Source organism: Pollicipes pollicipes, unplaced genomic scaffold, assembly GCF_011947565.3.
Source record: "Pollicipes pollicipes isolate AB1234 unplaced genomic scaffold, Ppol_2.1 Scaffold_4295;HRSCAF=5057_pilon_pilon_pilon, whole genome shotgun sequence".
NCBI classification, from domain to species: domain Eukaryota; kingdom Metazoa; phylum Arthropoda; class Thecostraca; order Pollicipedomorpha; family Pollicipedidae; genus Pollicipes; species Pollicipes pollicipes.
Genome location: NW_023596461.1, coordinates 14,571,702 through 14,599,453, shown reverse-complemented (window position 1 = coordinate 14,599,453; position 27,752 = coordinate 14,571,702). Strand labels below are relative to the sequence as shown.

General features: G+C 57.0%; 2 protein-coding genes across 3 annotated transcripts in view; one reads left to right on the top strand and one right to left on the bottom strand.

Moving 5' to 3' along the window:
• Positions 1 to 26,558, bottom strand: part of l(1)G0289 (plexin domain containing lethal (1) G0289) — a 36,590-nt gene extending 10,032 nt beyond the window's left edge. The window contains exons 1-7 of the mRNA XM_037220258.1: positions 26,228 to 26,558; positions 17,515 to 17,662; positions 14,408 to 14,720; positions 11,141 to 11,269; positions 8,431 to 8,623; positions 7,877 to 7,947; positions 7,185 to 7,323 (exon numbers count right to left, since the gene is read on the bottom strand). Of these exons, the coding sequence (XP_037076153.1) occupies positions 7,185 to 7,323; positions 7,877 to 7,947; positions 8,431 to 8,623; positions 11,141 to 11,269; positions 14,408 to 14,720; positions 17,515 to 17,662; positions 26,228 to 26,339 (1,105 nt within the window). The 5' untranslated portion in view covers positions 26,340 to 26,558. The remainder of the gene's footprint in view (positions 1 to 7,184; positions 7,324 to 7,876; positions 7,948 to 8,430; positions 8,624 to 11,140; positions 11,270 to 14,407; positions 14,721 to 17,514; positions 17,663 to 26,227) is intronic.
• Positions 26,559 to 26,951: 393 nt separating this feature from the next.
• The window catches only part of MED24 (mediator complex subunit 24), a 30,969-nt gene continuing 30,168 nt past the window's right edge, over positions 26,952 to 27,752 (top strand). The window contains exon 1 of one of the 2 annotated variants that reach the window (XM_037219344.1): positions 26,952 to 27,168. The gene's annotated coding sequence lies outside the window, so the exon portion shown is untranslated. Of the gene's footprint in view, positions 27,205 to 27,752 lie in introns of both variants that reach the window. The other variant, XM_037219343.1, reaches the window with a different exon arrangement.

Genomic DNA, 27,752 nt, shown 5'->3' with positions numbered 1-27,752 from the left:
GGCCTTATTTGACCTAAGGCCAAAGCCCAGGGAGCCCAAGATCTCTCCACCGATGAGTTCACACACAGGCCTACATATCCTGTAAATTTGATGTCTCCAGATCTCTTAGCTCCTAAGACCTCAAGCGGGGCGGGGGGGGGGGGGGTCTGACAGTTGACCTCCGACCCGAGCGTGCCGCACCTGACCGGCCACCCAAGCGCGTTAAGTCATAAGCCCAGTTCAGCCCATACCCCGCTCGGAGCTGACCGCGGTCTCAGCGCCGCAGCCACGGCACGGGTTCCGGACTGCCTGCCTGCTGCGCAGTTTTGCCTATCCCGCTGTGAGGCCCGCTCTCCGCCTGGAAGCCCCGCTTACAGTTCCCTGCACGGCAATCGCAACCACGCTACCGGCCTGAGCGGCGCGTGACAGGATGCCCGGTCCACAACGTCCAGGTGCCTCGAGCACGACGCTACGCCTGCGACAGCGCTCGGTTCGCCACCGGGCCGCACTGTGGGTGCGGGGATACTTCTGGCGCAACACGCGCCGCCGCAGCTCAGGGCTAATCTGACCCCACAGGGGACACACCGTCGCAAATCAGGGCTGGCCTGACCCCATAGGGGACACACCGCCGCAGCTCGGGGCTGACCTGACCCCACAGGGGACAGACCGCTGCAGCTCGGGGCTGGCCTGACCCCGCAGAGGACACACCGCCGCAGCTGGCGGGCTCCGGCCATCTGTCCGGCCGCCAGCTGAGCTATGACGCGAGCGGCACCTGGTCAGCACCCCAACGGACGGACCGGGGCGCTGGCAGCACCACCGACACTCCGCTCAACTGTCAGGAACGTGGACACGCGGACAAGGCCACACACAGACAGTCAGGGACGCACACAGAACGTCAGGGACAAAAACCAGGTCAAGAAAACCCACAGTCGGGACCGCACGCAGACCGCTAGAAACACAGGCAGACTGCCATGAGCGGGGCGAAATGTCAGAGACGCAGACAAACGCTCAGATACACAGCGTGACGGTCAAAATCCAAAACTGTACAGCCAGCCAACAAAACACGGGCCATACAGACCACAAGTCACAAACGCGGCCACACCGTCATCCCAGCAGTAGGGCGTCCAATCAACAGACCGAACAATCCTAGATAAACACGGGCAGAGACTGAGCCGTGCCATCCAGACGCCGTGATGACGTCCGTGATGACGTCCGTGGTGACGTCCCGGTCGTGTCAGGACGCCGGCGGCGCGTCGCCCGGCCCGGGGCGTCACCCGGACAGCACAATACACGCTGTCAACGGGCGGCGGCGGCGGCCGATAGCCGACAATGGGGGCGGTGGACCAGAGTCGGCGCGTGGGCGCCATACCCGCCGGGCGGCCGACGGCAGGCTGGCGGCGCGCGCCCGGCCTGCAGGCGCGCGGACGCGGCGGCCGGAGCTCGCTGCCGAGCGTGGTAACGAATAAGGCACGCATGGAAGGACGTGTCAAGGCCAGAGCACATCGGCCCAGCGCGATGGCGGACGAGCTTCGCCGTGCGGACCAGCAGGAAGAGCAAGCCGGGCGGCCTGCTGTTCCAGCGCGTCGTCCGTGGCGCCGGCCGGACCGTGCGGACGTCCGGCGGCGGCCCAGAGCTACGTATCAGGCAGCTGGCGGCGGTCTCACCCCAGACAAGGCGGCCGCTCCTGATGGGTCGAAGGGAAGGGGAGGGGGCAGAGACCCACGCCGCAGGTCCGGCCCTGACTGCCGTGGCCCGGCTGGCGGCCGGCGCCTGCCCGTAAGCGGTGCGGGCCCCGGGTGGGACACCGGGGGGCGCGCGCCAGGCGGACAGTGTTTATGACGTGCCAGGCCCGCGCGGGCCGTGGTGAGCGACCAGTGCCGCTGCTCTCGGCGCAGGACCGATAACCAGGTCATGGCCGCGCACCAAATGAGACGCCGACATGGCAACCGGCGCGCCACCCTCCTGCTCGGCGGAAAACTCCTGTCTCCCCACAAGGGGCCGAAACAAGCCTTCAACGAACTCTGTCGCGCTTGTTTAGTTTCTGGAAGGTCTCCACCGGTGACTTTCGGTAGCATGATTCTTTCGAGATTTTGGGGAATAGCGCTTAAACGACAGACCAGAGCAGAGGTCATACATTCGGCCCGGCCCAACTTGGGTTGGGTCACTGCACGCACGCGACTCTTTCGTCTGCCCACGGGAGAGTATTGTGAAATAATGGCATGCTGCGGGATGCGTTTGTTATTCCTGCATAACCCGTTGATCGTTCGTGTGCGCGAGTTATTTCCCGGTGTGCATCCATGCATGTGCGCCCATGATGTATTGCATTAGCGGGGAGGGGACCCCACGTGCTCAAGGGGTCCCCAGTGAGTTTTATGCGACACTGCCAGATGTGCATACGCCACGGCAGGGTACCACAGAAGCGGTACAGGTGGCTGTGGAACAAGCGGAAGTGGAATTGTACGACAAAAGTGTTCAAGGAAAACATTTGCACACGCTAACACGGACCATTGATGCAACACTTGCGACACGACGGAGGTCACCCCAGCTATCTGCTTGCTATCGTTCGATGCCGCGATGTCCAGCGCCGCAGCCTAGTGAGCAAACACCCTGTGGTCGGCCGAGACGCGGGCTGCAAGCCTGTTCATTAAAGTATGATAATGGAGCGGGATGGATATCTCATGTCTCAGCAGATCAGCTAATACGCCATGCACAAAGCGACCCGTCCGGCACTCTGTGGATCGAGCATCTCTCATCGCGTTGGGGCGAGGGCTTGGTCGCGCTTCCTCGGCTTGACAGGTGCGCCACCGCCCGCACGTAAGTGGCCACACTTTCGGCTCATCCTCTCACATCCCCGACCGAACCGCACGCCCCGTGCTCGGGTCATTCCCGCAGCTCAGGCCAGGCCACACCTGCTCGGGTCATCCCCGCAGCTCAGGCCAGGCCACACCTGTTCGGGTCATCCCCGCGGCTCAGGCCAGGCCACACCTGTTCGGGTCATCCCCGCAGCTCAGGCCAGGTCACACCTGTTCGGGTCATCCCCGCGGCTCAGGCCAGGTCACACCCGCTCGGGTCATCCCCGCAGCTCAGGCCAGGTCACGCCTGTTCGGGTCATCCCGCAGCTCAAGCCAGGTCACACGTGTTCGGATCATCCCCGCAGCTCAGGCAGGTCACGTTTGTTCGGGTCATTCCCACAGCTCAGGCCAGGTCACGTCTGTTCGGGTCATTCCCGCAGCTCAGGCCAGGTCACGTCTGTTCGGGTCATCTCGCAGCTCAAGCCAGGCCACACCTGTGCGGGTCATTCCCGCAGCTCAGGCCAGGTCACGCCTGTTCGGGTCATCCCCACGGCTCAGGCTACGTCACGTCTGTTCGGGTCATCCCTGCGGCTCAGGCCAGGTCACGTCTGTTCGGGTCATCCCCGCAGCTCAGGCCAGGTCACGTCTGTTCGGGTCATCCCCGCGGCTCAGGCCAGTTCACGTCCATTCGGGTCATTCCCGCAGCTCAGGCCAGGTCGCGTCTGTTCGGGTCATCACCGCAGCTCAGGCCAGGTCACGTCTGTTCGGGTCATCCCCGCGGCTCAGGCCAGGTCACGTCTGTTCGGGTCATCCCCGCGGCTCAGGCCAGGTCACGTCTGTTCGGGTCATCCCCGCGGCTCAGGCCAGGTCACGTCTGTTCGGGTCACCCCCGCGGCTCAGGCCAGGTCACGTCTGTTCGGGTCATCACCGCGGCTCAGGCCAGGTCACGTCTGTTCGGGTCATCCCCGCAGCTCAGGCCAGGTCACGTCTGTTCGGGCCATCCCTGCGGCTCAGGCCACGTCACATCTGTTCGAGTCATCCCCGCGGCTCAGGCCACGTCACGTCTGTTCGAGTCATCCCCGCGGCTCAGGCCAGGTCAAGACTGTTCGGGTCACCCGTGCGCATAGCCCGATCGGCGGCCGCCAGCGATAGCCGGGTGACTCGGCCAAACCCGCCCCCGATGATTACCAGGTCACGGCTTGACGTTTCATGGTTCACTGGTGTGCTAATACGCCCGCAAGAACGCACGCGACCGCCGGCGCACTCAAGGCGATGGTCAAAGGACGCCCCGCCTGTGCTCATCTCATTTAGGTATTTTCGGCGGTTTGCTGACTCAGTGAAATACGCCACGGTTCTCTGCACGTGCCTTCGTTTGATGTGAGTGACTATGCACAGGCGCGACTACTGCCATGGTGCTGTGCAGCACCAAGCTGTGAGTCGCCGATTTTCTACGCCATGCACATCCTGCGGCCGGACATTTTGATGAACATCTTCGTGGCTTCCGAGGCGAGGCAATTTTCCACAGCTGTGTCTCATTTTCCTCATGGCAGTCATCCAACGCTCCATAAATGAACTTGTCAAGCGTCAGCAGTCTTCCTAAATTAAGTTCACCATGTTGAATTCCGACCTATGCTGACATCCAGGGCAATACGTATGCAGACGCCGCAGCGAGGCGTGCAGAAGGCGCAGAGCGTGGATGTTCGTCTCCCTTTCCGGCCAAGTACCCATACCCCGATATTGCAGAATATTTGCAACGTCAATGGCAACACAATTGGGACATAATTATCAGTTTCCAGGGTTTGGCCGTGGCGCCCCGTCCGGAACCACAGAAGTCCTGTGCGCGCAAGGCGTGGCGAGGCGGGGTCATGGCAGGGTCACGGCGGGGTCATGGTGGGGCCGTACCGTCTCCGCATCGGCCGTGATGGCGTCACCTGCCGCCGCCTGCGGCGTGGAGCCCGAACGGACGGTCCACCCGCGCCGGCGGAAGCCCCTCGCCATACGGCATGCACTCATTGTACGCCAGGACCGCGCCCTTGAAACCACCGGTGGCATCGAACCCGTTTCTCCGCGTTGCTCAGCGTGATGGGTGTAGGCAGAATTCGCCGTACGTCAGCCACAGCGTTGCGTTTCCAGTAGGCGATGCCCTGTACTGTGCACGCGCACGGCCCACTTCTGATCGCTGTGTTTAGTCTTTTACTGGCAAAATATTCCTCCAAGAATGAAAACAGAATGATTAATAACTGCTTACTCATTTTTTTTTTACTTTGTCATGCAGAAAAACCATTATGGCTACCACATAAGCATGCCGTTGGTACGCCGCTCCAAATTGAACAATCATACTTGTATCTAAGCTCCCCCAGTTACAGAAAAGGAGCTTCGGTTACAAGAAAGAAACTAAACACGCTCCACTTCATGACCTTTGAGATAACAGGGCTGGGCTTCATGTCACGAATAACCTCGTCAGCGATGACAAGACGCAAGAAGTCACACAAGGTTTATCGTCCTGAAACCAGGAAATGAGCAAGCAGTACATAAAGCACTGAGCTTGGCTCTATTCACAACGACCCACGTCATCCTTTCCATTGCTAAATACCCGCTCGGGTATTCAGCACTTCCACTAATCCTGTTTAGAGTGTCTGTGTATGTGGGGGATGGGGGTTCAAAGACCTATAATACGATATCGCCACGCACGTGCAACACGAGTTTCTCTGAAATAACAAAGTGAAGCCCATGCTGTTTTTAAAGTGGTCACGCCCCGCTTTTTAGTGAACGCCCCTACGTGATTGCAGGTCACAAAATCATGCAAAATGCATGGTATTGATGACATTCCGGATGTTGTAATTGCGAGGCAAGGATGTTGCAACCAGAACCATCCTTTGATCAAACGACGGGAAACAAAACAAAACTAGACAAGTCGGATTACAGTCATCGCTATTAATTTAAGCATACTGCTGCACGTATTTCATTTGGCGGTTTGCTGAGCAGATGACAGACCTGACCGATCTGTTGGCCAGACGCGTGGTCGGCAGCAGTTTGGCACCACAAACACACCCGCCATCTTCAGACGGGTCAGACTGTCTATCGACACGCCGGATGTGGCGGACGACCAGCGCCATGCGTTCTTCATCACGCTACTGTGCCTAACCGGAACAACAACGAACAGCACATTGCGGCCGTTGAAACTGATGCGAACAGCAAGCGGTGAAAGATGCCACGTAAGGACAAGCCCGCCGCAGGAAGAGACGTTGCGGCGCCAGCGCTGACAACTCAGCCCACTCCATCGGTAATCCTCGCCGAAGAGGGCACCGCGGCCTCTGGAAACCCGGCTCGCCACAGAGCCGGCCCGGACGCAGTCACGCCGCGCGAGGCGGCCGTCGGTGGAACTGGCGCCGAGTTGCGACCGCCACTCAAACGAGGACGGCGACCGGGCAGGCGGTCCAGCACAAACGTGAAGGTCCGCGGCAGCATACCCATCGGGCGCAGGCCACGACTACAACGCTCGGAGCCCGGCCGGGTCCGAGGCTCCGGCAGCAGCGGCTCCCCGCGCCACTCGCTGCCGGGCCTCTCGGTCTCCGGACGGCCGGGCCTCGGAGGCTCCGGCTGCAGCGGCTCTCCGCGCCACTCGCTGCCGGGCCTCTCGGTCTCCGGACGGCCGAACTACGTCACGGCCGACGGCCCGCGCCTCGGTGCAGCAGGCCGGCGGCGGGCCCGGCTCGACTCCGGCCATCAGCGCCGACCTCAATGACGGATGGCGCGGCGGTATCGAGCGCGTCACTTGGCAGCGCCGTCGGCTGCGTGGCGCGCCGAAATAAACACTGGCCGAGCCGGCGGTCGCGCGCCAGACACGCGGCCGCCCGGTGACGCGCCGCGCTTCGAGGTGGCGCGGCCCCTCGCCGCCCCGGGAGTCGTGGAGGTCGGCCGCGGCCGTCGCCCGGTGTCAGCTTGTGTTCGGGTCAGCCCGGCCCCGTTGCCAGAGCGGCGTGCGGCCGGCCGCATCCGCCCCGTCCCGTTCCCTACGACCCAGACGGGGGCGACGCTCACCACAGCGCCAGTCGCGCGCCCACAAGCGGCGTCGAGGGCCCCATCGCGAAACAGCACAGCACCGGCCCACGCAAGCGCGCCCCTGGACGACGGCGCCTCCTCCTTTACAGCAGTCAGCAGCCCGCGAAGAGCTCGCTAATACGTACCAACATGACGATACAAGCAAAACCCGACAGCCACATGCGCTAGATGCGGCCACGACCCGCAACCCATTTTCGTACGCAGCACGAACATGGCCCCTCGCAGTGGCGTGCGATCCCAACAGCACCCACATGGCCCCTCGCAGTGGTGTGCGGACCGGCAGGCGTGGTCGGCCCGTGCCTCCTGGCCGGTTCGGGCGTGCCAGTCGGCCGCCGGCTCGGGCGCACTCACGCCGTATGATGCTGCGGTCGATGATGTAGGCGTCCGACATGCCGACCTTGACGGGGTGGGCCGACGTGTTGATGCCGGTGATGTCGACCGGCACATCCCGGTAGGCGAACACCACGTCGCCGGACTTGTGGATGGTGGTCTGCCGGGAGGACGGGAGCGGTAAACGGGAGCGGGCGGACGGCGGCGAGCGGGGGCGAAAGGACGGCACCGAGCGGGAGCGGGCGGACGGCTGCGAGCGGGAGCGGACGGACGACAGTGCACGGGAGCGGGCGGACGGCGGTGAACGGGAGCGGGCGGAAGGCGGTAAACGGGAGCGGGCGGACGGCGACGAGCGAGAGCGGACGGACGGCGGTGAACGCAAGCGGGCGGACGGCGGTGAACGGGAGCGGGCGGAAGGCAGTGAACGGGAGCAGGCGCGGCCGCACGAACCTCGACCGACGCCGCCAACATCGCGAAACACTTCAGGCGTGGCATTCCAACCACGAAGCGCGGGGCCGATTGAAACGCCAGAGTGCCTTATGAGCGGGTACCTGGATCCAACACACCATCACAAGACATTGCTTGCAACACTTCCAACGCGTCACCATATCAGTGGCAACGGACCAGCGAAGGTGGCGACCACACCGACATGGGACCCACGCCCAAACCAGCACGGCTTGCGCCGGGTCGGCGAAACCGGCGACGATGCGCACCTGGAAGCTGAAGGCGGTGTTGTTGGCCTCCTGCAGCAGCACCTTCTCCCACTGCACCGTCAGGGACGTGCCTGCAACAGACGACCGTGGCCGTCACGCGAGACGAGACGGCCCACCCGCCGCACACCTACACCGCCGGCAGCACGAGCGCGCATCAAAAGCACGCAGCACAGAGCACTGGGAGCCGCCGAAAATGCGCCACACCAAAAGCTTCACGCAGCTTTGACAGGTACTCATATACCGGACATATACTATACTTGACACTTGATAGGTCAATATATCACAAGATGACGCTCGACCGTCAGTGACAGCAAATATATGGCGACAGTTGATACATCCCAGAGCACGGCTGGGTGCGCGCTGGGACTCCTGCACCTTCGCAATCGGCAAACCTCCAAGAAGCCCACCCCGGCCGAGACAGGACCTGACCCTGCCCTGATCTGCCCAGTCTGCCGCAGGAAACAAAGCACACTCGGGCTGCCGATACTCTGAGCCCCTCCCCTCCCCCCCCCCCCCACACCCCCAGTTACTCGGTGGCCGGGTCGGGCACGCACCGTTGTCCGAGTACTTGATGACCGAGTCGGGGCTGATGGTGGTGTCGAAGTTGGCCATGAGGGGCGCGATGTACTGCGTGGCCGCCAGCCACGAGTGCAGGTAGTCGCCCGTGTAGAGGAAGCCGCCGGTGGCGATGGTGATGTTGGGGATCATGTGGCCGTAGAACGGAAACTCGAACTTGAGCGGCACGCGCTGCCGATGGAAAATGGCGGGAAAGGTCAGCCCTCAGTCGGCGCGGCTCGTAGCACGGCCGGCAATGAGGACACGGCGAGCCACGTGGACGCATCAGATTATAAGGACACCGCGGGCCATGAGGACCCAGTGGATCATAAATCCACATCAGGCTACGAGGACACAGCGTGCCACGTGGACACATCAGGCTATGAGGACACCGCGGGCCATGAGGACCCAGCGGATCATAAATACACATCAGACTGTGAGGACACCGCGGGCCATGGGGACCCACGGGATCATAAATGCACATCAGACTACGAGGACCCAGCGGGCCACGTGGACACATCAGACTATGAGGACACCATGGGCCATGAGGACCCAGCGGATTATAAATAAACATCAGACTATGAGGACGCCGCGGGCTATGAGGACCCACGGGATCATACATACATATCACACTATGAGGACAAAGTGGGCCACGCAAACAGATCAGACTATGACACCGCGGGTCATGAGGACCCACCGGATCATAAATACACATCAGACTATGAGAACACAACAGGCCACGTGGACACATCAGACAATGTGGACACAGCGGGGCCATGAGGACCCAGCGGATCATAAATACACATCAGACTATGAGGACACAGCGGGCCACATGGACACAGCGGGTCATGAGGACACAGCGGATCACCAATATACATCAGACTATGACGACACAGCAGGCCGTGAGGACACATCAGACTACGAAGACACAGCGGGCCATGAGGACGCAACAGACCATGAGCACGCAACAGATAACAGAGGGCGATGACCACACAACAGAACACGAGTCATAAGCACCGGGCGGTCTGAGCAGCCATGAGGACAGGGCGATGGCCCTGCCACCCCGGGCCGTTCGTGACAGCCATTGCGACGGCAGGGAGACCAGATGCCTCAAAAGGGGAGGTCTCCGGCAGAACAAAAGGGCGACGTGTGCTGGCGGCACACGCGACGCTGCAATACTGTTCTGCAGTCGGCTGTTATTACGTCACTTTACACCCGTCCCGGTGCCCCGATTTCCGACAAATCAGGCGGGGACTGAATGCCACTTCCTTTGAAGCGAGGAAAACCGTGGCTTCGCAAATCGGAGAGCTGTTGAAAACCCTGTACCGGAACGCTGGAAACTCATCCAGCTGAGAACAGACGGCCCCGGTGGCCGCCACCAGCGCCGAGCCGCTTCGTTGCTGTACATAGCTCTGACGCCAAAGCCGGCCAAACGACGATGGAAAAGACACGAAATGCGGCTTTGAAACGCCTCCCTGAGCACTGATACTGAATTTTGGAATTTGTTCACGTGATTGCCTATCGAGTGCACGCTTTTGCCCGGCACGCCATTGGAGCGTTCACTTCGATACCATCTGTTATAAGCCAATGTGCCATGGACAAGCCACTATGTAGGTGGCAAAACGTGCAGCAACAGGAAGTCTGTACCGCCCCGCTGTCTTCAAATATTTTCTTAGGTTGGGAAGACGGGCGAAACCTCAACACCACGCACATTGTGGCGGTCGTTTGCCAATATTGGAAAGCAGACGTGCTTAACGATAACGACGGCATTTTGACATGATGTCTTCAACTGTTGAAAAGAGGCATGCGAAGCAAAACACCATGAATTGGACGCTGGCTGCCACAGCAACGCAATTCCAGGCGTCGGACAGACTCAATCCAGGTCGGGCGCGTTAAATACGGTCCGTGGTCACTACTGACCACGCCAGAGTCGTCGGCCCGGCTGCCGGGTCCAGGGACTTACGACGGACGGGACGTGGCGATTTGATGGCTTCAGAGGCTGAGGATGGCTGGGCAGTGGTGCGAGGAACCATGCAACTCGTAATGGCTGACGGTCAGGGTAGTGACGCCCGGCGTCTGGGACTGACGGCGGCTGCACACCAGCCAGTGATGTGAGGAGACAATCACAGCCAGGATACTGACGCCAGGCGTTAGGGACTGACGGCAGCTGCACACCAACCAGTGATGCGAGGAGACAATCACAGCCAGGATACTGACGCCAGGCGTCAGGGACTGACGGCGGCTGCACACCAGCCAGTGATGTGAGGAGACAATCACAGCCAGGACACTGGCGCCAGGCGTCCGGGACTAACAGCGGCTGCACACCAGCCAGTGATGCGAGGAGACAATCACAGCCAGGATACTGGTGCCAGGCGTCAGGGACTGACGGCGGCTGCACACCAGCCAGTGATGTGAGGAGACAATCACAGTCAGGATACTGGCGCCAGACGTCCCGGACTGACAGCGGCTGCACACCAGCCAGTGATGCGAGGAGACAATCACAGTCAGGATACTGGCGCCAGACGTCCGGCACTAACAGCGGCTGCACGCCAGCCAGTGATGCGAGGAGACAGCCTCTGACGGTGCAGATCACCCGGACCGCAGATGGCTGGACCGGTGACCAAATGACACGGGGAGAGCCCACAGCCGGCGCGCTGTGGACGGCGTCACGCCGGCCGTGACCGCAGGCCGGCCGCGTCGGGTACTCACAGCGGCGCGCCGGTGCGCCTTGGACAGCATGTCGTGCTGGATGACGCTGCTCGCCGGTCGCTTGTCTAGATTCACCCAGAAGTCCTGGCCGTTCGGCATGAAGTGAGATATGTAGTATTTGTGGTCATCCTGCGGGCAGCCGAAGACACACTCTCAGTGGGCAGCCGAAGACACACTCAGTGGGCAGCAGAAGATACACACTCAGCGGACACACAAAGACATACGCTCATCGGGCAGCCGAAGACGTACACTCCATGGGCAGCCGAGACACACTCAGTGAGCGGCCGACGACACACATTCAGTGGGCAGCAGAAGATACACACTCAGCGGGCAGACGAAGACACTCACTCGACGGGCCGCCAGGCCCCGCCGAGCGCCCTAAACCCCACACCATCACCCACACCATCACCCGGTGCCGGTCATCCGGCCCGCGGCGGCCGCTGCTGCTCGGACACGCAGCCCGGGACAGTGCCTGGAGCGCCGGCCACACACGGCTCCGGGGCACGGGACACGGCCTGCGCGGCTGGCGCGTTGTCTAGACACGCCGAAAGCTGCGCCGCCAAACTCCTTACACACTCCTTCTGCGAGTAGTGGGCAATCGACGAGGGCTTAGACCACGGAGGAATGGCCCCAGCACAACACCGCGCGCTGCAGGAAGCTGCTGATAAACCATAGGCGGCATTGTTCACCGAACGGCCACATCATATGTTGGGGGGTGGGGGCTATCATGGCCAGCATGATGTATGCCCATCGCGCACGATCTCAGCCCAAAGCCATCGTCGCAATCTGAAGACGAAATGCACGGGAGAAAGAAATACAGGCCTCCGACAGGGACAGGTACCCAGTTCATCCAGAAGATACTTTCACAACGAAACTGGTAGCCCTCACCATGAGCCGCCGCTGGGCCATGCTCGCGTAAACACCACGCTCGAACTAATGTAAACAATGCCAGAAAACGCCCCAAACGACACGATCCAGGGTGGCGGCCGCCCATCGCCGCTGCACGCTCAGATGCCGTCCGCTCCGCAGCTCGCGTCAAACAAACGGGTCATCACACACGTGATAAGAGTGCACAGCGCGCACACTAAGCCCTGCCGATCCAGTTTTGAACACGCCAGCAAACGATGCGGCCCGAGACCCTGTACCATGAAGCGGATTAATGCAGCCACGCCGGCCGACGAGCGCTGGTGCAGCCGGCCACAGCCGTGGGGGCGGCCGAGCCATGCGGCGGAAGGCCTCGGCGGAAGGCCTCGGCGGAACGCGAGCTGATCCCCGTCCCAGCGCGACGTGGCGGCTGCCCGCCCATGACGCGCCATGTCGACCGCCAAAACACGGAACGTAAGGCGGTACAATAATGCAAGCGCAGCAGCTGACATTTGTAACAGCTGTTTCAGCGGCCCGCTCGTAACCAGCAGCTGGTGCCCGCCGCTCCTCGTCCCCCCCCCCCCCCCCACCCCCCGCCCCGCCTCCGGCGGCGACGCCTCTGTCTGCGGCAGCTTGTGCTTCTCTCCAAGTGCAATCGGAATCAGCTAAAAAAAAGAACAAATGTCCATTGAGCTGGAGTGAAATCAATTCCACAGCAAACTATGGATGGGTTAGCGTCACAGCTGAGTCCATTGTGCAAGCTGGTACCATTAGCCGATTCAACGCTAAATGTTACCAACATCTGACCTTTCTATTTTGACAGACTGTGAGCAAAAGATAGGACAATACTCAACGTAATCGGCTCCATCGAAACAGTTCCCGGGCTTAGTCACATTTGTTTAGGCCAGAATGAAAGCTGACTTAAGATTGAGCCAAGCTGCCTCTGGAGTCAGAGCCAGAATAAGCTCTATGAGCTGTGAGTCGGTCTGAACCGATTTCACACAAGCGACCTCAAAGACAAGTACGACTGCCAGAGCATGACCATAAGCGTCAAGAAGCCACCGGATGGTACGGCGGCACCAGACCTCTGCACCGTCCGTCTCTCCCATCGCTCCTACCAGACATCTGCATCGTCTGTCTCTCCCACCCTATCACCCCACCACGGCACCGTCTGTCTTTCACCGCTCCCACCTCAGCATGGCACCGTCTGTCTTTCACCGCTCCCACCTCAGCACGGCACCGTCTGTCTCTCCCCCGCCCCCACCCCGCCGCCGCACAGTCTGTCTCTCCCACCAGTCCCACCCCACCACGGCATCGTCTGTCTCCTGTCGCTCCCACCCCACCGCGGCATCGGACTAGCCGACCGGCCGGAGGCCGCCAACGGGCGGATTGGGACGAGTGCTAGCCAGTGTCAGCGGGGAAACCCGTCCTGGGGACGGAACAATCCGGCGCGGAGCTGGGGGATGCAACTGCGATGCATCATGACTCTCCGGGAGTGTTGGGTCATGCCGTGAGCTCCATACCACAGTAGAACAGTAGCATAATAAGGTGCGAAAATCAAGGTAGATCTGGTAAACCAAGAACAACAATAGCGTTCTTACACAACACGTGAGCAGATCTTGAGAACGCGCACAGCACCTATGTGTCATAGCATGCTATGGGAAGGCCAGCGATATTAAGCTCCGAATCATGACCAGGTAGCACCCGCGATACGATCTCATTTGTTGCTCAGAGGCTTGTCACCTGCAGGCTGAAACTCAGTCCGCCATCAGCGTCAGAAGCTCTTGCGTAATGCACCAGGGCCTGGCGCAAAAAAAAACGCATAACCACCCAACCGAACCCGAACGAAACGCCCACGAGGGCTGAACGCTGATTATGCGTCATCCATATGGACGGCAGCGCCGATTTCTTCACAAGTCATGACGCAGGCGGCCAGATACCCAGCAGCCCGGAACCGACCATCCGCCGGCCGACTGCGGGGAATATGACGGGGCTGAGAGCCGGGCAGGCGCGGCAGCGGGGAGTCGCGGGGGGGGGGGGGGGCGAGAGCTGGGCCGGCTCGACTGCGGGGAACATGACGGGGCCGAGAGCTGGGCCGGCTCGATAGCGGGAAGTCTGGGGAGGGGGGATAGGGGCCGGGCCGGCCCGACAGCGGGAGTTTGGGGGGGGGGAGCCAGGCCGGCTCAACATCGGGGAGTCTGGCTGGGTCGGGGGCCGGGTCGGCTCGACAGTGGGGAGTCTGGCTGGGTCGAGAGCCGGGCCGGCTCGACAGGCCCGCCGCTGCGGACAAAGGCGCCCGTGACCACACGTCGGCCGACCTTGGCAGGGGCGCAGGGCCGACCCGACCGGCCGGGCGGCGGCGCCGGTCCGCCAACCGGCCGGGGGCGATGACCCGACACTCACGATTTTGATGCGCTCGATGTCGGTGCCGTTGATGTGGTACGGGTGGTCGCCGCTGACGAACGCGTCCAAGTCCTCGTAGCTGGTTTCCGTGCTGGCCAGCGGCACGGCAGGCGTCGGCGACGTGGTGTAGTTGACCGTCGTGGGGCGAGCCGTCACCGGCGCCGTCGTCGTCGTCGGGGTCGCCGCCGCGCCGCCGCTCGCCGCCGCGCCGCCGCTCGGCGCCGCGCTGCTCGCCGCGCCAGGTGTCGCGGTGGTTGCGACTGTCGTTGTGGTTGTGGTTGTTGTGGTTGTGGTTGTCGTCGAGGCAGTCGCGCTGAAACCGAGCGAACGTGCAGTCAGCTCCGGTGTGACGTCACCCAGATGGGATTGGAACGGTGTGGTGACGTCAGCCGCCTGGGAGTGGGGCAGTGGGGTGACGTCACCCACCTGGCGGCGGCGCACCACAAAGAAGCGGGAAGTCTGTCGCAACAGCGCAGCGTGACAAAGCGTTACCAGTCGATACAGAGATGAGGCGCTGGCTGCATGAGTCAATACGCCATAATGGAGCTCTGTGTGCCGATTATGGCTTACACACGTAAGGGCACGCGGAGCTCGAGGCTGTCCGTCAGGCAGTGAGCTCCGGATTGTCCAGTGAACAGGCGCGACCAGCCGACACAGCACTGCTTGCGTGGCGACGCCGTCGAAGGGCGACGCCAAGCCAACCACGCAAGGGCGACTTTTGCTGCTCTCTTGTTGCGAAACGCTCTTAATGACTACCATAACGGCCGTGCTACACACCACCCGTTGGGGAACTCTGTCCCGAGGTGTGGGTGTTGTCTGCCAATGGTGACGCTTGAGACGACTGTTATACTTGCAGTCGACTGCTACACGGCTTTAGAGAACGACTGAGACTGGGTATTAGTGTCATGGATGGAATGATTGCTCAGACTATCGTCCTCGTCCGGTGTGCTAGAATACATATAACGTTTTGGCCAGTCAACTCTCCGGCCGTCATCAGGTGTCTTGAGTCCCAAAAAGGACTGGATGATGTTCAGTTTTCAGCCAAGCATGCATCACAACCCGAATTCTCCCCTTGGAATTGATGGGATTCGAGCCACGGTCCTCTGATTGCGAGGCCAGTGCTCCACCAATGACCTGACTCGGTAGGGCAGCGGAACTTCCTTCCGGTTAGCTCGGTTGGTAGAGGCCTGCCTTCGCGATCAGAAGGCCCTGGTTCTATTCACTCAATTCCAAGAACATAAGTCAGGTTGCGACGCGTACATGGCTGAAAGCCAAACATCGTTCGGTTCTTCTGACTTCGTAACACCCAAAAATGGCCAAACATTTAATTGGCTTCCTCTATAAAACATTAACTGGCTAAGTCCCATCTCGTAGAATCAGGTAATCAACTGTCAAAAAAGGTAGCATGTACATCACGCCAGACGACGCGGATAGCTCGAAGAATCAATCCATCCGTGACTGTTGTAGTTTTGTACCGTTCTTCTGTGGCCACATCACCCATTTATGATGGTCATCTCCACGTGAATGTACAGGCGGCGTGTGTTCCCGCCTCATCCATGGTTCAGGGCCACCACACATTATGCATCCCACCGTATCTTTTGGAAATGCGACTGAAATGCAACACAATCAGAAACATTGCAAATATGATGTGCAAAAGTGCTGAGTAATTCAGTCTAAGCGCATTTCGAGCCCACTCGTTCAACATTTTGACTCCACTGCATCCACTCGACTTCAATTCACTCCACTGTATCCACTCGACTTCAATTCACTCCACTCTAGCCTACTCGACTAAATCTATGTCCCGTGCCCCAACCTGCCCACCTGGCACTGTTTTCACAAAACAAACTTCACGGTAAGCCCGCTACCAAATTTGTCGTATTTACATTGCCCAGCGTTGTGACGATGCACGCACAGTAGACATTCCATTTCAACATTGTTCTTACGCTGTCTGGCTCTGCCATGACTCACAGCAGTTGGAATATACGTGCCGCTTAAACACCATCCGCACGCACCGCAAGGACCCTTCCCCCCGCGCCAAACTCCCATGAACCAGACGGCGGGGCGTGCCACTGCACTACGCAGCGGCTTCGACCTTCGGTCTGTACCGTGGTCGCCTGACGCCTGAACGCCTGACAACCTTGAGCAGGCACTCTTCAGACCCATCGGGAATTCACTACATGAAAAAGGATAGCGCACTTCATACAACTTTGCCATGCACCTCGTTATGCTTGCTGTAAAGCATCGACATGCGTCATGCTTGTGCGCGCGCGGGTGCCTCGACGGTGGAAGGTCAATAAACCATCGACCTTCTCTTGCATCTGTTGCTTTTTAGCCGCCACTAGCACCAAAGAAGCGTCAGCTAGCATGAGCCATACTTCAGGCCAGTGTAAACAAAGCTGCAGCGCACCAGCCCGCCCTCACTGGGGTTAGGGACCGGGTCTGGCACACTGAACATCGTAACCAGCCCGCCGTCACTGGGATTAGGGACCGGGTCTGGCACAGTGAACATCGTAACCAGCCCGCCGTCACTGGGGCAAGGGTCCGGGTCTGGCACAGTGAACATCGTAACCAGCCCGCCGTCACTGGGGTTAGGGACCGGGTCTGGCGCACTGAACATCGTAACCAGCCCGCCGTCACTGGGGTTAGGGACCGTGCAGTCTGGCACACTGGAGACAACAAAACCAACCCGCCGTCACTGGGGTTAGGGACCGGGTTTGACACACTGGAGACAACACAAGCAACTCGCCGTCACTGGGGTTAGGGACCGGGTCTGGCACACTGGAGATCGCAACCAGCCCGCCGTCACTGGGGTTACGGACCGGGCCTGACACACTGGAGACAACAAAACCAGCCCACCGTCACTGGGGTTAGGGACCGAGTCTGGCACACTGAACATCGTAACCAGCCCGCCGTCACTGGGGTCAGGGACCGAGTCTGGCACACTGAAAATCGCAACCAGCCTGCCGTCACTGGGGTGAGGGACCAAGTCTGGCACACTGAAAATCGCAACCAGCCCGCCGTCACTGGGGTTGGGGACCGAGTCTGGCACACTCCACACCAGCGTCGACGACCGACACCGCGCCGCGGTCCCTGCCCGAGACACTCACTTAGGGGCGGCCGGGTGGGCGGCCACGTTGGTCTGGCTGTCGGCGCCGATGCCGTTCGTTTCAGGCGCCTGGCGGGCCAGCCGCACCAGCGGCACAACCTGCACGAGCTGCGACGGCCGCTCGTCGTACGCCACGGAGGCCGCCGCACCTGTCCGAGAGGAGACGCAGCCAGCGTTAGTCGCCTCCCCACTGAAGCCGCCCGTCACCGGCACACTCGCGTGAGCCGCAAGCTCGACGAAGCGACCGCACGCAGGTCACTGCTCGGGAACTCCGAGGTCAAACACAAACTAACGTGCTAGACACGCCTGTCAATGTGTGTGGCTTACTGCGACAGCCGTTCGTCTGTTGTCTGTTTCTTTAATAGATCCTGCTATTGGAATGGCCAGAACTTGTCAGAAATGCCCATGTGTGTGGCTTACTGCGCCAACCGTTCGTCCGTAACCGATTTCTGTAACAGATCCCGCCATTGGAATGGCCAGAACTTGTCCGAAACATCAATGTGCGTGGCTTACTGCGCCAACCGTTCGTCTGTTGCCTGTTCCCGCAAACAGACCCCGCCATTGGAATGGCCACAACTTGTCAGAAATGTCAATGTGGGTGGCTTACTGCGCCAACCGTTCGTCTGTTGCCTGTTCCGGTAACACATCCCGCCATTGGAATGGCCAGAACTTCCTTTGAAAGGTTCGGCTCCAGCCGGCGATCCATTTGCAATGGAGAGCGGCCACGTGGCGTGTACAGGCATGCAAATCTGAGGGGTAACGGTACCAGGTCACGTCAGTGGGCTAAGGGCGGGAGAACAATGCAATGTCCGTGCTGTCCAGCAGGATAATGCGGCGCCGCTGGGACAGCAGCCAGTCACACGGGACTCGGAAACGCACGACATTTGAGAAAATCCACACCGTACACAGTCTGACGGGAAACGAAGCCAGCCAGAATAACAATGATTGCGGCTTTACGTCTCGCCGACCGCCATGGCCATATCGAGACGGATGCCTTTATTAGGTTATCATGTGGGATGCGGTGGCGGCGCGGCTGGGGCCCGGCCCCAGGCTCAGAGTCGAGTGCACTAATCATCACATCCCCACCGCACCCCCGCCCTGATGCGGGACACGTTATCCACATCATTGCTAGCGTGCATATTGAGAAATGCACGCAGCACGCAAGTTTTCACATGTAGCACAAACTGCGCACTTAAATCAGGGCTCTTTATCCAAGAGCTTTGTGAAGACTGCCTGTTTTGGAGCAGCCCCAAAGTGCAAAAATACATAGTACAAATCATCTCACGCCTACTATTAGCTTACAACCGTGCAGAGGTAAACACAAATAATTTGTTCTTCCTCGACAACCTGTCTATTGTTCAGGCGCTGCCATGAACTGTGAGGGAATCGGGGACACATGAAGCGCGATAAACAGGCACACCATCAACGTGCTTAACTTGCTAAAAACTGACGCTCGATAAGAATTTACGGAGCCGAAGCCAGCAACTGCCCTAAAAACGTTAAAAATACACGTCGAGAATTCAGGAGTATGCTTTCTTCAGATCGAAGGACGTATCTGTGTAAACGTGCTTGTACCACTCACTCAAAGAACACACGCAAACACTCAAACAACGTGCATATATTGCCCACCCGCGGCTACAAAACGGCAGTATTCATAAGTATACAGGGCCCCTCTAAACGTATATAAAGAGGCCAAAGGGACCCGGCTGGGAGGCCCTTTTGGGCGGCTGACCACCGTTGGCCATTTGTCCGTATGTCTCTGGCTGGAGCAGAGCACGTGCACGCGCCGGCCTGAGATGCGCAACCCATGCGCGACGCGGATATACTGCAGATATGACCCTCAGAATCCGCCAGAACTGAGATGTACTACGACGTCATGTTCACTTCGCCGGGTGCAAGAACTTGGCATCCTTACGAGCCGAGCACTCGGATACCGACGAGGTGCGTTCGCTGTGCTAACGCGAGGCAACGAATGCTTTCTTTTCAATACCAAGGTGCTTAGAATCTGATGTAACGCCCTCAGAGGCAACGCACACTGCATCGTTTCCTGTCCCTGATATTCGGCGCGCTCAGAGAAGCACACAGCTTCCAACCATTGCACAACAGCCACAGCTTTGCTTTATTCTGTACATGACTCATAAGCCCCGTGTTATGTAAAGGTGCATGCCCCACTTTGAGAGTGAGCGCGTCGGCAGGTGACAGTGGTGCGCTGTCAGCAGTTTCCAGACGCCTGTTCCGTCCGCATGTCACAAACGTGGCCGCCAGCTTTGGTTCCACTCGACAAGCAAGGGCCCCGTCATATGCCGGCCATCCGAAGTTGGCTGCTTGTCCCAGTCAAGGTCATTTCTGCAGCCTGGCGAGCCATCGGGCCTCCGCTGCTGGCGCCGCGCCAGCTCGCCGACCAAGCGTCGCTCGGCGCCAGCTGTGAGTCCCTTCACAGCCCCGGCCACTTAAGGCCGCCTCTGTCTAGACGGCGGCGGCGGGGAGGACGGCGGCGCCGGCGCGTCGGTCCCCGGCTGCTCGTGCGCCGACTAGCGCGTGACGCGCGTGCGTGCGCGTCGGCCAGCTGGCGTGACGGCGGCGGCGGCGGCGGCTGTTGGCCGGTCGGCGCACGAGGCCGGGCCGGAGCCGCCAGGCACCGGGCGCCGGCGCTGCAACGCTCCCGGTCAGCCGGCCGAAGCCGGTTCATGTCCGGCCGGGCGCGACCTTGCCGGCCGACACTGGATCAGGCGGCTCGGCCTCCCGCCGGCGTCGCGAGCCGACCGTCGTCACTCCCCGACATCGCCCCGCAAACGCTGGCTGTCCACGCCGCTCCACGACCCGCACAACGAAGCTGGCGGCGCACGCCGCAGACCTCTGTCCACCGGCCTGCACAAAAGAAAAAAGGGACTGGTCTGCAGAAATGCCGAAGGGAAACGGACCTGCTGCTGGCGGGCGCGGCAGCGGCCGCCGCCGGCGCTGGTGGAGTCGGAGCCCGGGGCAGCGCGGCCGCCGCCCGCCCCGTCACGCGCCTAGCCGCTATCGGCTCGGGACAAACAGCAGGCCGGCCGGCCGGCGCCCGCAGCTATCTCAGCCAATCACGCCCAGATTGGACGGAAAACGGATTCGACCGCCCTCGCACAAAGCGTCGTACCGAGCGGGCCTGGCTGGGCCGCTCGGTCGGCTGGTCGGTGGGCGGGGGACAGAGGGAGGGAGACGGGCAGAGCCGGCGCCTCGCTCCACTACGCAGACACGATGAGTCACGCTGGCGGGCTGACGGCAGCAGCGCGACGCACGAGCCATCAATAGAGAGGTGGGCCCCAGCCATATTAGAGCCAGCTTACCAGCGCTAGGCAACATTGGTCAGACTCGGCTTGCGGGGGCACGATAAACTGGTTCGGCCCGTCGGCAGGCTGGTTTCTGAACGCTGACGCCGTCCGCGACTCTGAGCTTTCCGCTGAATGTGACGTCATCCGGACGGCGACAGTTGCCTCGTCCGCCGTCTATGGTCATCGCATGTGCCTTAAAGTGGTCGGACAGCTGCACAGATTCAGAGGCAGCAGCTGCATGTCACTCGATCGGCCGTCCAGCTGACCGGACGAGTCACACCAGAGGTCGGGATTCAGGGGTACGCCACTGGGCTTCCCGTCGTGAGACGCTGCCTCGTCGACCGACGCGACGAACGTATTGCCATGAGCGACACGATTCGCACCGCTATAACGACACTCAGGTGAACAACGCGATGGGATTTCCATGTCAGCTAAGTCCGCCGTTAAACACAACCCGGCGATTTGATACCACAATATCACAATTTGATGGCACAATATCACAATTTGATAGCACGGTTTGGCGGGCAAACCTAAACAAGATGAAACGTGCAAGGGGTCTGGTTTGGTTGATGGCGCCGGTATCAGCACGTGCCGCTCTCTGACTTCGTCCCTCCTTAGAGCAACTTCAACGCGAAATGTCACGATCCCGTGCTAGGTAATTTATATCAACAATAAAGGCTTTGAGCTCATGTTTTTTCCGGCATGATGAGATGGAAGCCCTCATATTGAACAAGCATAGCAAGATAAACAAGATACGCGAAGATGGCTCTACTGATGGCACGCTCATTGATGCACGGCGCTGAAAGAACTCAAATACGCTATCTCTCCTGACCGCAGTTGGGAACGCGGACCATCTGACGTCCGGCGTACCCCGAAGACAAGAAAAGAAGAATGCAACGGAGAACATCCTGTCCATTTTGCAACAAGGCTGATGTTTCGCTGACAGGCTCTCCTCCAATCGATCAGCTGGTTGGCCGCACGGGGATGAGGAGCTAGCGGCGTAATGTAATGGCCGAGTGGCTATCGCCGTCGGCTCCCACGTGGGGCCCCGGTTCGAAACCCGGCTGCGACATAGCCCGCGAACGCTAGTATGGCGCCTACGGTCGCTGTGACTCCAAACAGAAATGCATTGGGAGCTATCGAGAAGTGAGCGTGCACGGATTGCGACCGTGCATTTGGGACTAATGAATCCCTCAGATCCACCCAGCCCCGATTACAGATTCGTACAAGAGCTAAGTTCGTTTTACAAGTTGCATTCATTACATGTAACTGCTAAGTTTGGAACTACACCAAGTAAAGCACGCTTGAATTTTTAGTCGGGAATTCTCATCTTGAAACGAATTGAATTTCAACACACCAGACGGCACTGGTCGCATTGGTCAAACAACATTATTACGCAAGCATTGGTCACGCATGAACCAAAGTTGGTCTTGGTATGCAGCAACGACGTTTTTTTCCCTTAGGATGCATAGTGATCACATTACACACCCTGCGACGATTTCTCAGTGGCACATTGAGTGCACAGCATTGGCCACATGCAGCTGTTGTTTGTATGTGGTGACTGTCACATGGGATATTTCTGCGATCGCACTACAAAATATTCCGGTAAGTGCAATTAACACAGCTAGCATAATCAAACCTGGCAAATATGGCGTGCTTAGAGAGCATCCAAGACATGGCCATCGAATGGATGCTCTGGGTACTGGATTTCATTAGTTCTATGATGATTAAAACCAAAAATTACCAAAACAGCTAAGCCATGAGCAAGTGAGTTGCTGATGTTGACAACTGGTCACTGACCTACTGACAACTGGCTCAGTTGTAACAACCGAGTCATCATGATCAGTTGTCACAACTGAGCCAGACAGTGACAATGAAGTCAGAACAACTGAACCAGTGACAACTGGCCCATGACAACTGAACCAGTGACAACTGGCCCATGACAACTGAACCAGTGACGACTGACCCATGACAACTACACCAATGAAAACTGACCCACTACAACTGCACCACTGACAACTGATCCATGACAACTGCATCAGTGACAACTGACCGATGACAACTGCACCAGTAAAAACTGACCTTTGACAACTGAATCCGGGACATTCCTTGGATGTGCTGGATGTCCCTAGGTAACCCCCCGCGCATGACGTCAAGCAGAGCTAAGCACGAAGTCTGAAATGTGCCCACTTATGCTTTCACTGATATCGGGATGTCCCTCTGTAATTACCTGGGTGCCAGCGATTGAGGATGGGGTGCTGGGTCGATTGACAATCATGACGCATTCGGCCACCAAATGTCAGCAAGGATGCCCCATTTCAGTCGCAGCCGACCGATCCATCGGACATAATGACTATGAGGAGCTAATGGAGAACAAGTCGGGCTGGGGCCCCTACCTGGAGATGGCCTGGCGTAAACAAATGATGATGTGCTGGCTGGGCTGGCATGAATTATTCTTGTTGGAAGGCAACTTCAGTTTGTGCCTATTGGAAGACCACATAACCTAGCAATGGTGGATTTCCTTAAGGATGATAATTAAAAAATGATACCCCAGGCCTCCATTAGGGCAAGGTGACATCATTGCCACAACCTGTGTGGTGATGTTGGAGTTAAATACATGGAAGAGTCCTCAAATTATCATTCACTTCTCTCTGATCCAACTGTCACTGGGCCAATAAGCCTGGTTTGATTGTCACTAGGGAAATCATCACTGGACTAGATGTCCTGGTCCAGTTACTACTGGCTCAATAGCCACCAGTTCAGTTGCTACTGGCCCAGTTGTTAATGGTTCAGATGAATATGACTCTGTTCTGCTGACTCATTTGTCACTGACCAAGTTACCTCTGGTTTGGTTGTCTGGTTACATGCATCTTACCTGGATGCCTGATATAGCAGATAACACCTACACAGCAGGATAACCCAGGCACATGGTGATATATCATGACACACATTTTCACCATGGGTGAGGGGACCCTGTGTTTAGGCTGTGTGTTGAGCTGACCTGAGTTGTGCTTAGGGATGTAGCCAATAGCAGGGGGCTGACAACATGACCTGAGTCATAATATTTACACTAGATATGCACATTTTGAAGGAATTTGGTCAAAATCCACACAATAAACAAAACTTCACATTTTACACCCAAGATAAGTGTTTTCCAGCTGTCTAACTGGGCATAACTTGTGAAAATCTGGTAAGCCATATCACAGAACCCACATAATTTCCTTGCCTTGATAGCTCTAAGATCAGGTATTGCATGTACAGAGCATTTGCCTCACAGCTACAAACAGTAGGGCATTGTGGTCTTCCATTTCATACCACACCCATTTTTTAGTTAATACAACTTAAAAAAGAAGCTAACTATGACCATGACCAACTCTTTTTTGAAATTTAGTCTGAACCTTTTGAATGGATGGATTTCTGGGATCAGAACCCAAGCTAAGCAGTGCTTGTGTGAGCCCAGACCTACACCATCCAACCACTCAAATCCAGAAAGTTTGATATACCACAACGTTTAACATCATCCTATGCCCTCTGCCATCACCTGACCTTTATGATGGCCCACCTCTGCCACCTGCCATACCTGTCAAGGTCAAAAGCTAGCACCTAGCGACTCGGGCCCACCCTTCCAGAGGTGGAAGTAGGCGGATCTGAAGGTAGAAGCCAAAACCAACTGAGCCGTCAGGACAGAGTGTGATCTGCATTGCGTAAAAATTGGTCTGCATCACAAATCAACTGAAGTGGTAAAATAAAATGGATCAAAATCAATTAAGCCATCCAAGGTAAAAAAACCTGATTATTTGATAATGTCTACATGTCACTGCCTTGATGTGGATAATATGCCCATATCTTGTTTCAGCAGATTCATCTGTGATTGGAATACTGCACTTCTGGTTTCCAGGATATGGTCTGTGATGCAAATGAAATACAAAAATGAACTATGCAGTATATGCCCAGATAGTGGCACTAATTTAACCAAACAGCATATCAATGAAAATGCATTATCTGGCTGGATACCTAGGCACTGTCCAAAGCACAAACTCCACAAATACATCTTAAGCCCAACATACCAGATGTAATAGTGAAGTTGCAGCACTTACACAGTAAGTTCTCAAATGCAAGAGTTAAGTGCATGGCCACCACCAGATTGAGTGCACAGAGAGCTCAAATTTCAGGGAGCTTTAGTGTTGTAAAGGTCCTTTAATGCGAAAATATTTCAAATGCATTTGCCGCACAAAAATTATGTGAAGATTCAGCAGAATTTGGCCTGGCCCAAGGGCACAAGGTGGTCCAGTATATGTCAAAGGCCATGACCAAGCTCATAAGCTCTTACCTTGGAACTTAAGTAACTATGACAGGGAACTTTTAAGCACTGCAAACATGTTGCAACCCCAGCCCCAGTGCCACTGCTATGGGTGATCACAACATTACTGCACATCAAGAACCATACATGAGGGGCAAATATGATGTATTTTGTTGGGGATGGAAAGCAAAATAAGAGTATGGTAGCTAAACAAAACTTCTTAATACAGTACATATATATGGCATTGAACATGCATGCCAATAGGATGCTGGGTTGAAGGGGATAGGGTGGGGAGGTTAGGTTAGGTTAGGTTAGGTTAGGTTAGGTTAGGTTAGGTTAGGTTGGGTTAGGTCAGGTTAGGTTAAGTTAGGTTAGGTTGGGTTAGGCTGTACTAGGCTGGGTTAGAATAGGTTAGGTTAGGCTAGTTTAGGCTATGTTCTGGACTATTTTGGCCTGTCTGTTTCATAAAAGTACCTACATGCAATAAGAAACATACTTCATTGAATTATTACTGTTATCTTGGCCCCATACATTTTTATGGTTCTAGATAAGCAGTAATATTGTGACCACACAATAATGTAGCAACTGCACTGGAGGGGGGGGGGGGGGTCAAGATGGTGGATTGTGTGGGGCACTCAGGAGCTCACTATCGCAATCATTCAAATTTGAAGGTAGGAACATGAATCTATCCATTCTGTGATTATTTGTGATGTTTGGCCTTAAATACAAAGAATGATGTCCAATGCTCTTGTTTAACATTATGTTGCAATATATACCTATGCCAACCCAACCTTCAACAATTTGCGTACAGGTGGCTAACTCACAAACCAGTCACAAAGACCAAAACTTCCATGAAATACCCTCAAAAATTTTAGATTTAACTGATAACCATCCTACTGGCTTTTCACATCAATTCACAAGGCACCTTCTAAACTCATCAGCAGCCAGCATGTGGACACCTATGCCTACATGCAAAGCTGGAGCCATGGCACATGGAAGTAAACCTAAAATCAGTTAAACCTCTTTGTTTTGACAATATTTTGCACGTGCCTGCCTGCCGCTGTAAGGCTGTTCTACTTAAATGAAAAATTGTAATGTGAACCTACCTTGGTGCAATGCAGAGCAGAAAGGCACAATCTGGACGGCAGCGATTGCGAGCAGAACAAACTGCCATGGCGAGTGGAGAAGTATTTTCAACCGCGTGGTCATGATGGGCATATTCCGTTGCAGGACACCACTGGCAGGGTCAGATCGCACTTGGCAAGACGCTTGTAAAACACACTCACTGTCACATAAGCTCCGTAAAACAAAGTGCTACGCGCCCTCCCGCAGCTCACACCTTTTCGCAATACACTTTCCAAGGCCGTTCCCGCTCCACGCCACCAACCACCACCGAGACGGTCGGGGATCCTCTCAAAAGCTAATGCTGAGCTGGATGCTGAGAGACTCCCCCAGTGATGCTTTGCTCTTTGTGCACTAAAGGGGCTGGTAAACGACAGCTGACTGGCATTGTCAGTCTCAGAATTGTCTACTACTAAATATTTTTTGGACTTAAGTGAAAAACTGCTCGTGTACATGACAGCTTTTGTCTCATAGAATGAAATCCAAGCATCACAGATAATCCTGATTTATGAAATTGAAAAGCTGTATGGATACTGAGCCGTTATTGTTGAACACACAAGCACATAAGCACATGAGAACCTTTTATTTATTCGCCGTTCCCACCCACTCAAATCGCTCAGATTTAGGATCAGCTGAAACTCTGCGCCAGTTTTGTCCTGAGGATGCCTGGCAGGAGTGGAACACATTGCCTCTGTTGACGCCGATGTGATAGTAACAACAGCGTTGTATTCCCCTGCGTCGATGGCTGGCCCGAGTCGGGGGTTTGTAACGCGGACGTTACCGGAGGCTGTACATCTCATTTTTCTATTACTTTGTGCACTTCCATGTGCTCGGTGAAGTCAGAGTGTGTCGCCGTGTCGTTAACGCCAGCGCGATCCACGTAAATTCAGGCCCACATCACCGGTGGCCAGGTCCACCGGCATCGGTGAGGACACGGCGTTTTGCCGTTTGTGTTATCAGTGTAAGTAGATGTATACCTAGCCGTGTAGAGCGTGGTACCTGCTCATGAATGCAATGCTCTAGTCATGTGGTGTGCATTGTTCATTTGCGTGAATGCTGTATGACTGGCAAATTAACATGTATTTAAACAAGACCTGTTTTAGTATGAGAGAAAAATATTAATTGTTCCCAGCCATGTTCTTTTCAGGGGTGTTCGTTTACATCATGACTTACACAGATGTCTTCCAATTCATGTTGGCCCCACCTTGGCCCAGGCTGGTACGTTTTGTTCTGTGGCATTCATTTGTTCTTGTCTGATACCAGTGGAAAGCCTTGTCCACTGCACTGGACATCATGCATGCATGCAAGTTGACACCAGTGGGCTGAACATGCCATTTCATTGCATCAATCACAGGCCAGGCTAAGTCTTGCAGATCCTTGTGAATTTAGTTCTCTCTAAAATGAATTCTAAGACAATTTTGCCTTAACAAACCTGTCTTACTTTATTGATCTTGCCACATTGCCTATTTGATTTGTTGCCAGCATTGGGCTCCATATGTATTGAAATAA